Genomic DNA, 13,051 nt, shown 5'->3' with positions numbered 1-13,051 from the left:
AATGGAGATAAAATGGGCTGCATGAAAAATGCGTCATATTTTAACGCATATGTCGTTGTTTGCATTCTTTACAGTACAACCAGCATAGTTTCTGAAAATAATGTTCAAATTCACAAAAAAAAAAAAAAAAAAAAAAAAAACATAAAAAAATTCGTTTACACAGTGACGTCACGAAGCTGTATGACTACAGGAGTGTATTGATTGTGATAAACCGGTGTCATACCTCCATCCAGTATCTACCTACATGTATGGGTTCGAAACCCACGTGTAGCAGCTGCAACTGTTAGTTTGATTTTCTCCGGATAATGCGGTTTCTCGCCATCAGAGCGAACAGCATTTCAATCTATCAAACGTCAGGGCAGGTTCAAATATATCCCATAAATCTCAGGTCCACGTGGAAATAAATCCCAGGTCCATGTGAAAATAAATCCCAGGTCCATGTGAAAATAAATCCCAGGTCCATGTGAAAATAAATCCCAGGTCCATGTGGAATTAAATCCCAGGTCCATGTGAAAATAAATCCCAGGTCCATGTGAAAATAAATCCCAGGTCCCCGTGGAAATAAATCCCAGGTCCATGTGGAATTAAATCCCAGATCCCCGTGGAAATAAATCCCAGGTCCATGTGGAAATAAATCCCAGGTCCCTGTGGAAATAAAATCCCAGGTCCATGTGGAATTAAATCCCAGGTCCATGTGGAAATAAATCCCAGGTCCATGTGGAAATAAATCCCAGGTCCCTGTGGAAATAAAATCCCAGGTCCATGTGGAATTAAATCCCAGGTCCATATGGAAATAAATCCCAGGTCCATATGGAAATAAATCCCAGGTCCATATGGAAATAAATCCCAGGTCCATGTGGAAATAAATCCCAGGTCCATGTGGAAATAAATCCCAGGTCCCTGTGGAAATAAAATCCCAGGTCCATGTGGAATTAAATCCCAGTAATGAAAAATCCCAGGTCCATATGGAAATAAATCCCAGGTCCATATGGAAATAAATCCCCAGGTCCATATGGAAATAAATTATAGGTCCATGTGGAAATAAATCCCAGGTCCCTATGTAAATAAATCCCGGGTCCCTGTGGAAATAAATCCAAGGTCCCCGTGGAAATAAATCCCAGGTCCCTATGTAAATAAATCCCAGGTCCCCGTGGAAATAAATCCCAGGTTCATGTGGAATTAAATCCCGGGTCCATATGGAAATAAATCCCAGATCCCCGTGGAAATAAATCCCAGGTCCCCGTGGAAATAAAAGCCCAGGTCCATGTGGAAATAAATCTCAGGTTCATGTGAAAATAAATCCCAGGTCCATGTGGAATTAAATCCCAGATCCCCGTGGAAATAAATCCCAGGTCCATGTGGAAATAAATCCCAGGTCCCTGTGGAAATAAATCCCAGGTCCATGTGGAAATAAAATCCCAGGTCCATGTGGAAATAAATCCCAGGTCCATGTGGAAATAAATCCCAGGTCCATGTGGAAATAAATCCCAGGTCCATGTGGAAATAAAATCCCAGGTCCATGTGGAAATTAAATCCCAGGTCCATGTGGAAATAAAATCCCAGGTCCATGTGGAAATAAATCCCAGGTCCATGTGGAAATAAATCCCAGGTCCATGTGGAAATAAATCCCAGGTCCCTGTGGAAATAAAATCCCAGGTCCATGTGGAATTAAATCCCAGGTCCATATGGAAATAAATCCCAGGTCCATATGGAAATAAATCCCAGGTCCATATGGAAATAAATCCCAGGTCCATATGGAAATAAATTATAGGTCCATGTGGAAATAAATCCCAGGTCCCTATGTAAATAAATCCCGGGTCCCTGTGGAAATAAATCCCAGGTCCCCGTGAAAATGAATCCATGCCCATGTGGAAATAAATCCCAGGTCCGTGTGGAAATAATTCCCAGGTACATGTGGAATTAAATCCCGGGTCCATATGGAAATAAATCCCAGATCCCCGTGGAAATAAATCCCAGGTCCCCGTGGAAATAAAAGCCCAGGTCCATGTGGAAATAAATTCCAGGTCCCTGTGGAAATAAAATCCCAGGTCCATGTGGAATTAAATCCCAGGTCCATATGGAAATAAATCCCAGGTCCATATGGAAATAAATCCCAGGTCCATGTGGAAATAAATCCCAGGTCCCTGTGGAAATAAAATCCCAGGTCCATGTGGAATTAAATCCCAGGTCCATATGGAAATAAATCCCAGGTCCATATGGAAATAAATCCCAGGTCCATGTGGAAATAAATCCCAGGTCCATGTGGAAATAAATCCCAGGTCCCTGTGGAAATAAATCCCAGGTCCATGTGGAAATAAATCCCAGGTCCATATGGAAATAAATCCCAGGTCCATATGGAAATAAATCCCAGGTCCATATGGAAATAAATTATAGGTCCATGTGGAAATAAATCCCAGGTCCCTATGTAAATAAATCCCGGGTCCCTGTGGAAATAAATCCAAGGTCCCCGTGGAAATAAATCCCAGGTCCCTATGTAAATAAATCCCAGGTCCCCGTGGAAATAAATCCCAGGTTCATGTGGAATTAAATCCCGGGTCCATATGGAAATAAATCCCAGATCCCCGTGGAAATAAATCCCAGGTCCCCGTGGAAATAAAAGCCCAGGTCCATGTGGAAATAAATCTCAGGTTCATGTGGAAATAAATTCAAGGTCCCTATGTAAATAAATCCCAGGTCCCTGCGGAAATAAATCCCAGGTACATGTGGAAATAAATACCAGCTCCTGCGGACCATTATGAGAGAATTGTGTACAAAAGCGACTCCAAAACAATAGATATTTATATTTTTATTTCACAAAACCAAAGTTTCAACCATCGTAAACGGGATTAAAATAACAGGGTAAAACGTTAACTGATGAAATTATGTGTCCAAAATAATGACATGAACTTCAACTACTTAAAAGGAAGAGTTATTCAATGCAAGTTAAAATATTCACCCATCACTTCCCCAAAAATTGAATAAGTTTGGCAAATGCATATGAGTGTTTATATGAGCAAGGTTTACATGAAGTTCCGCGTGCGTCGTCTGTAGGCATAGCTATGATGTAATGCGTCTATTCTCCGTGATAAGTAAAATACCGTATACATATTCGGCCAATGACCAAGCTGCCAATGCACAATAAATGTAGATATATTATGATAAAACCAAAAAAAATAATATGTCTGTTTAGGTTTACCCGACCGACCCTAATTTTTTACCCCCGACCCTATTTTTTTCCATTTTTCTACGAAAAAAAAAAATAAAAGTCGGGATCTCGATCTCAGACTCCGGTTCCGGCCATTATTTTAGAGTGGAAGACACTTTTTTTGGCCTAATACATTTTCTGTAACATATTATAACCTGGTTATTACACCAGTGTTAACATAAGATATATACGATGATCACTTCATATAAACAATGTAATGTTAACATATAGGCTAGTTATAAATACATAAATATAAGTGGGATTTTTAAATAAGTTAAAATTTATAGATAAAACTTTATTATTATCACAATTGAAAGTAGATAAATAATGATGCATGAAAGTTGCGAAACATCCTCATAAAAAAAGAGAGGTGAAAGGGGCTAAAATGAAATAGTATCCAACCACAAAAAAATCCAACCTGTAACAACAAAAAGTCACAAGCATCTGGATACACAGAGCAGTATCTACTCCTTCACACTGTAGATACAAAATCCACATGTACTTTGGTATCTAATGATTTCCCAGATCCCTGTGACTAATCTAAATGTGTCTCGGGCGTAAAAGTGAATGTTAAAGTAAAACACATTGTGTTTACTGACATATACACATTGAATTACTGACAAACCAGCCGAACCAGATCATGTTATACGTTATGTACGTAAGACATACACAATGTAAATCGTTCATCGTCAAACACTGAAATATGATAGGCGATAAATATCAAACATTTAAACATGTGTAAAAAATATAATGATGATGATCGGAGGAAATGTTTTTACAATGATGCCAGTGTATGTATTGCATAGAATTTCTCTTGTAAATTTAAAAAAATATATATACATGCTGGAATGCTAGCCATATAAATAAAATAAATACTTAAAAACAAAAGGATTAAATGTAACACAGTCAATTAAAATAATTTAGTATCATACATGTATTAGTTTTGATATTAGAAATTATATCTAAAATAAATAATGAATCATTTTGCTCAAATGAAAAGAATGGCATGCCGCAAATATTTCTAATCCATCTGTAGGACGGAGTACTGTTTTTAATTCATCTGTAGGTCGGAGTATTGTTTCTAATTCAACTGTAGGGCGGGGTATTGTTTCTAATCCATCTGTAGGTCGAGATACTGTTTCATTACAGATGGGACCGGGAGACAGGAGACAGCAGCTGGGTTGTCACCGATACGCTTCCTAATGGTCAGCCGGCAGAGATGCTGTAATTCTCTTACGCCCGAGAACTTCTCTGTGTCAATCAAAGCCGCGAGGCGTGGATGGAGATTATAATCTTTCTTCTTCTCTGTATCCCTCTCTTCTATTTGGGTTTCAAAATGTTTAGTTTGGGAAAAGGGTATGTTTTTAACAGCCCGGAAAATCAATTGTAAGCAATGCATGCCTTTTGATTCTTCTACATTTAGAGCTATTTGAGTTTCTTTGTCTATAGAACTGTTTTTGAACAATGCCACACTATTGAGACCGGATATGAGGGTATCAATGGGGTCCACTACAGAATCGTCACCAACAGATGCACAGAAGGGGTCGGCGCCATATTTTAGTAACAGGAGAACCAAGGACGGCTCTCTCCTTGTGCAGGCAGCGATGAGCGGTGTAAAACAGCCACAGTTGTCAAATTCGCTGTCAATTATACGCTTGCCATTTTTCATTGGACATTTTAACTCACAGATATTGTGTAGATAAAATTCAAAAGCGCCCATCGCTTGTTTATTGAGGAATCGAGTGGAAACCCGTGGGTACAGCGTGTGAATGTTTATGTTTACGTTTGACTTAATCACGTGACCAGGAAGAAGAATGCTAAAAATAGATTGGAGGTTTCCTTCACAGAGTAGAATTTCATTCAGTAAATCTGTCACACTGCATCTAATTCCATTTTTGTTTTCGAAACAAAGTCGTAGAGATGAGAAAAGACAATGATGCTCAACACACACAAGATCTCGTTCTCGCCGACTTCTGTGACACCGGATAATTTCAGTGACCGAGCAACTCAGTCGGAATAAATCCCTTTGTGACCGTAAGGGCTTCCCCGGTTTACATTGTAAAATAAATTTCTCGTATGTAACTTCACATGTTGATTTGTGGTTGGACCTTCCATTAACTAAATCTACGAGACCCATTGTGCAAAACGCACACAGCCTTTTAGCATATGGTTGTAGTTTTAGCAGGGATCGAGAAAAATATTCTACTCGGAGCTTGGGTAGTCGATTCTAAATATGGCTTGTTTTGACGTCTGCCCGTTTATACATTGCATTCGCTCGTAAAACTTTGGAAATATAACTTGTTGATAAGATCTGTCCGAAACAGTTGTCTGTACTCACTACTATGAATGATTTCCTCTTTTCCTTTGTCTAGAATAGGCCAATATGTTGGCGTTGCATGTTCGGACGATGAACTTTCATCGACCGATGACGTTTGTTATGATACGTTACACGCTCAAGCATGTTGACTGCGCATGCCCAGTGATAAGGGGATTCCCAGAATACAGGAAACAGACTTACACAAGTCCGTAGAATATTCATTAGTGAGCCTACATCTGTACTATACAGTTCTATATATTGAGTCTAGTTTATTTTTTATTGCATACAAACATACATAAATAGGACTTAGGGGCTGAGGATTTGGTGGATCACTTCGCCATATGAATACAGTACAGCTAGTTCTTGTAAATGTACCTGGCGTTATCAATATATAGTGAACCAAAGCTCAAAGCAGAGAATAAATCAGGATTGATAATTTTATAACAGTGTCTCTCTGATATGGCATATTAGTATACATGTACATCATATTACAGATTAGAGTTATGTTCAACAGGCCGGGAAGAAAAAGAAGTCAGGACTAGACATGTACATGTACTGTACATGTACATGTATGTAAGTAATTGAGGTCAACTTCAACAGCATTTAACCGCTTTAAACCATTATCTTTTTTTCCTCAATTTGCCCAGCTTTGCCACGATCTATATATTATTGGGTCTTGCAATAGCCTTTTATTGGATTAGTAATTATTATAAGTAGGTTAGGAAAAAATCTGGTTAATATATAGATCGTGATAAACAAAGCAATCTCATTTTCAATATTGGTATGAATCGAATTCCTGTTTGGCTTAACTGCATGCATGAATTCTTTATTTAAAGATGCTCCACCGCCGACAGAGCAATCGTGTATATATATGTCTAATTAACACAAAAAATAATATCAGATCACTTGTTTTGCTTTTGGTGCATGCGCAATCAGTACTTAATTCCACATAGGAAATAGTGCCACGGTTGGTTTTTTTGAGAGGGATGCAATTAATTACAATTGTATTTTAAATATATTTTATCTTGAAGTAAAATGGGAAGTTCAAACTTTTTATTGGTGGTTAATCCGGAAATGGTGTTAAGTAAGTAACTTTTGTAACCGAAGATAATTACTAAATCGTCTTATCCTGATTTTGCCAGAGAAATAAAATACCGTTTGTCAGCGGTGGAGCATCTTTAAAGTAAAGAGAAAGTGTACACGGAATGGTTTTGTATATATATGAGGCTAGACAAATGCGTCATTCATTCATTACACGAATGATACCGACTGTATACCGATGGTATAGTTTGTATACCAATGATACCAACTGTATACCAATGGTACCGACTGTATACCAATGATACCGACTGTATACCGATTATGTAGACTGTATACCAATGGTACCGATTGTATACCAATGGTACCGACTGTATACCACCGTGTACCGAATGCTTACCAAAGGTACCGACTATATACCAATGGTACAAACTGTTTACCAATGGTACCGACTATATACCAATTATTACCGACTTTATACCAATGGTACCGACTGTATACCATAAGTACCGACTGTTTACCAATGGTACCGACTATATACCAATGGTACCAACTGTTTGCCTATGTAATCGACTGTAATACCAATGGTAACGACTGTATACCAATGATACCGATTGAACATCAATAGTACCGACTGTATACCTATGGCTACAGACTTGTATACCAATGATACCGACTGTATACCCAATGGTACCGACTGTATACCAATGGTACCGACTGTATACCTAATGGTACCGACTGTATACCTAATGGTACCGACTGTATACCAATGGTACCGACTGTATACCAATGGTACCGACTGTATACCCAATGGTACCGACTGTATACCTAACGGCACCGACTGCATAACAATGGGACCGACTGTGTACCAATGATACCGTCTATATACCAATGGTATCGACTGTACGCCCAATGATACCGATTGTATACCAATGGTACAGACTATATACCAATGGTACCGACTGTACTGACACCGACTGTATACATGACCGAATGACACCGACTGACTGTATACAATGGTACAGACTACCAATGGTACCGATGTATACCAATGGTACCGATGTATACCATGGTACCGATTTATACCAATGGTACCGACGTATACCAATGGTACAGACTGTTTACTCAATGGTACCGAGTGTATACCCAATGGTACCGATTGTATACCCATGGTATCCATTGTATACCAATGGTACCGACAGTATACCAATGGCACAAATTGTATACCAATGGTACCGACTGTATACCAATGGTATCGACTGTATACCAATGGCACAGACTGTATAACAATGGTACCGACAGTATACCAATGATATCGGCTGTATAACAATGATATGGACAGTATACCAATGGTACCGACAGTTGACCAATGGCACAGACGGTATCCCAATGGTACCGACTGTATACCCAATGATACGGACTGTATACCAATGATACCGCCTGTATTTCTAATAGCACCGACTGTATACCGACGGTACCGACAGTATACCAATGGCACAGACGTATACTAATGGTACCGACTGTATACCAAATGATACCGACAGTATAACAATGGTACCGACTGTATACCAATGATACCGACTGTATTTCAAATAGCACCGACTGTATACCAACGGTACCGACAGCATAGCAATAGTACCGACTGTATATCTAATGTCACCGACTGTATACCTAATGGTACCGACTGTATACCAATAATACCGACAGTATAACAATGGTAACGAAAGTATACCCAATGATACCGACTGTATACCCAATGGTACCGACTGTATACCCAATGATACCGACAGTATAACAATGGTACTGACTGTATACCAATGGTACCGACTGTATTTCAAATGCCACCGACTGTATACCAACGGTACCGAAAGCATAACAATGGTACCGACTGTATATCTAATGACACCGACTGTATACCTAATGGTACCGACTGTATACCCAATGATACCGACAGAATACCAATGGTACCGATTGTATACCAATGGTACCGACTGTATACCAATGGTACCGACTGTATACCCAATGATACCGACAGTATAACAATGGTAGCGACTGTATACCAATGGCACCGACGGTATACCAATAATACCGACTGTATACATAATGGCACAGACTGTATACCAATAATACCGACTGTATACATAATGGTACCGACTGTATACCAATAATACCAACAGTATAACAATGGTAACGACTGTTTACCAATGGTACCTTCTGTATACCAATGGTACCTATTTTTTATCAATGGTACCGACTGTATACCTATGGTACAGACTGTAAACAAATGATACCGACGGCATACCTAATGGTACAGACTTTTTTCGAATGGTACCGATGTATACCAATGGTACCGACGGTATAACATTGGTACCGACTGTATATCTAATGGCACTGACTGTATACCAATGGCAAAGACTGTATACCAATGAAACCGACTGTATACCAATGGTACCGACAGTTTACTAATGGATTACCGACTGTATTACCAAATGATACCGACAGTATACCAATGATACCGACAGTATCAAATGTTTGTATACCAATGTACCGACGTATACCAATGATACACGTATACCAATGATACCGACTGACTATACCAATGATACCGACTGTATACCAATGGTACCGACAGTACCGAGTATACCAATGGTACTGACTGTTTACCAATGGTACCGACAGTATAACAATGAAACCAACTGTATACCCAATGATACCGACTGTATACCAATGGTACCGACTGTATACCAATGAAACCGACTGTATACCCAATGGTACCGACTTTATACCAATGGTACCGACAGTATACCAATGATACCGACAGTATACCAATAATACCGACAGTATACCAATGATACCGACAGTATAACAATGATACCGACAGTATACCAATGGTACCGACAGTATAACAATGATACCGACAGTATACCAATGATACCGACTGTATACCAATGGTACCGACAGTATAACAATGATACCGACTATATACCGTGGTACCAACTGTATACCAATGATACCGACTGTATACCAATGATACCGACAGTATACCAATGGTACCGACTGTATACCAATGATACCGACTGTATACCAATGGTACCGACAGTATACCAATGATACCGACAGTATACCAATGATACCGACTGTATACCAATGATACCGACTGTATACCAATGATACCGACTGTATACCAATGGTATCGACAGTATAACAATGATACCGACTGTATACCAATGATACCGACTGTATACCAATGAAACCACTGTATACCAATGATACCGACTGTATACCAATGATACCGACAGTATACCAATGGTACCGACTGTATAACAATGATACCGACTGTATACCAATGATACCGACAGTATAACAATGATACCGACAGTATACCAATGGTACCGACAGTATACCAATGGTACCGACAGTATACCAATGATACCGACTGTATACCAATGATACCGACTGTATACCAATGATACCGACTGTATACCAATGGTACCGACAGTATAACAATGATACAGACTGTATACCAATGGTACCGACAGTATAACAATTGAAACCAACTGTATACCAATGAAACCAACTGTATACCAATGATACCGACAGTATACCAATGGTACCGACTGTATACCAATGATACCGACTGTATAACAATAATACCGACTGTATAACAATGAACCGACTGTATAACAATGATACCGACAGTATAACAATGATACCGACTGTATACAATGGTACCGACTGTATAACAATGATACCGACAGATACCAATGGTAACCGACTGTATAACAATGATACCGACTGTATAACAATGATACCGACAGTATAACAATGATACCGACAGTATAACAATGATACCGACTGTATAACAATGATACCGACAGTATACCAATGGTACCGACAGTATACCAATGATACCGACTGTATAACAATGATACCGACAGTATAACAATGATACCGACAGTATAACCAATGATACCGACTGTATACCAATGATACCGACTGTATACCAATGATACCGACTGTATAACAATGGTACCGACAGTATAACCAATGATACCGACTGTATAACAATGATACCGACAGTATAACAATGATACCGACAGTATAACAATGATACCGACTGTATAACAATGATACCGACGACTGTATAACAATGATACCGACTGTATACAATGATACCGACAGTATAACAATGATACCGACTGTATAACAATGATACCGACTGTATACCAATCGATACCGACACTGTATAACAATGGTACCGACAGTATACCAATGATACCGACAGTATACACAATGATACCGACAGTATAACAATGAAACCGACAGTATACCAATGATACCGACAGTATACCAATGGTACCGACTGTATAACAATGGTACCGACAGTATACCCAATGATACCGACAGTATACCAATGGTACCGACAGTATACCAATGATACCGACTGTATAACAATGATACCGACTGTATACCAATGATACCGACTGTATACCAATGATACCGACAGTATACCAATGATACCGACTGTATACCAATGGTACCGACAGTATACCAATGATACCGACTGTATACCAATGGTACCGACAGTATACCAATGATACCGACGTGTATACCAATGATACCGACAGTATAACAATGGTACCGACTGTAATACCAATGTACCGACAGTATACCAATGGTACCGACTGTATACCAATGATACCGACAGTATACCAATGATACCGACAGTATACCAATGATACCGACAGTATACCAATGGTACCGACTGTATACCAATGATACCGACAGTATAACCAATGGTACCGACTGTATACCAATGTACATGATTACCGACAGTATACCAATGATACCGACAGTATACCAATGGTACCGACAGTATACCAATGATACCGACAGTATACCAATGGTACCGACAGTATACCAATGATACCGACAGTATACCAATGGTACCGACAGTATACCAATGATACCGACAGTATACCAATGGTACCACGACAGTATACCAATGATACCGACAGTATACCAATGATACCGACAGTATAACCAATGATACCGACAGTATAACAATGATACCGACAGTATACCAATGTACCGACAGTATACAATGATACCGACAGTATACCAATGATACCGACAGTATAACAATGATACCGACAGTATAACAATGGTACCGACAGTATACCAATGATACCGACAGTATAACAATGATACCGACAGTATAACAATGATACCGACAGTATAACAATGATACCGACAGTATAACCAATGATACCGACAGTATAACAATGATACCGACAGTATACCAATGGTACCGAACAGTATACCAATGATACCGACAGTATACCAATGATACCGACAGTATAACCAATGATACCGACAGTATAACAATGATACCGACAGTATAACAATGATACCGACTGTATAACAATGGTACCGACAGTATACCAATGATACCGACAGTATAACCAATGATACCGACAGTATACCAATGGTACCGACAGTATAACAATGATACCGACTGTATACCAATGATACCGACTGTATAACAATGATACCGACTGTATACCAATGGTACCGACAGTATACCAATGATACCGACTGTATACCAATGGTACCGACAGTATACCAATGATACCGACTGTATAACAATGATACCGACAGTATAACAATGATACCGACAGTATAACAACAATACCGACAGTACCAATGACCAGACTATACGACCAATGGTACCCGACAGTATACCAAAATGATACCGACAGTATAACAATGATACCGACATATATACAATGATACCGACAGTATACCAATGATACCGACAGTATAACAATGATACCGACTGTATAACAATGATACCGACTGTATATACCAATGATACCGACAGTATAACCATAGATACCGACAGTATACCAATGGTACCGACAGTATACCAATGGTACCGACTGTATACCAATGATACCAACTGTATACCAATGGTACCGACAGTATAACAATGATACCGACACTGTATAACAATGATACCGACTGTATACCAATGGTACCGACTGTATACCAATGGTACCGACAGTATACCAATGATACCGACTGTATACCAATGGTACCGACAGTATACCAATGATACCGACTGTATACCAATGATACCGACTGTATACCAATGGTACCGACTGTATACCAATGATACCGACTGTATACCAATGATACCAATGATACCGACTGTATACCAATGGTACCGACTGTATACCAATGGTACCGACTGTATACCAATGGTACCGACTGTATACCAATGGTACCGACTGTATGTAACTGTATAACAATGGTACCGACAGTATAACAATGATACCGACAGTATAACAATGATACCGACTGTATACCAATGATACCGACTGTATACCAATGGTACCGACAGTATACCAATGATACCGACTGTATACCAATGGTACCGACTGTATAACAAATGGTACCTGACCAATGTATACCAATGTACCGACTGT

At 39.2% G+C, this 13,051-nt stretch overlaps 1 protein-coding gene across 1 annotated transcript; it reads right to left on the bottom strand.

Annotated features, from left to right (window-relative positions):
* Positions 1-4,316: 4,316 nt before the first annotated feature.
* LOC138327217 (uncharacterized) lies at positions 4,317-5,342 on the bottom strand. Its single transcript, XM_069273197.1, has one exon. The coding sequence runs from the start codon at positions 5,340-5,342 to the stop codon at positions 4,317-4,319; it is 1,026 nt and encodes a 341-aa protein (XP_069129298.1).
* Between the last annotated feature and the right edge of the window lie 7,709 nt (positions 5,343-13,051).

Source organism: Argopecten irradians, chromosome 7 (assembly GCF_041381155.1).
Source record: "Argopecten irradians isolate NY chromosome 7, Ai_NY, whole genome shotgun sequence".
Classification (NCBI taxonomy): Eukaryota; Metazoa; Mollusca; class Bivalvia; order Pectinida; family Pectinidae; genus Argopecten; species Argopecten irradians.
The sequence above is the reverse complement of the archived record's forward strand: the minus strand, read 5'-3'. Positions and strand labels throughout refer to the sequence as shown.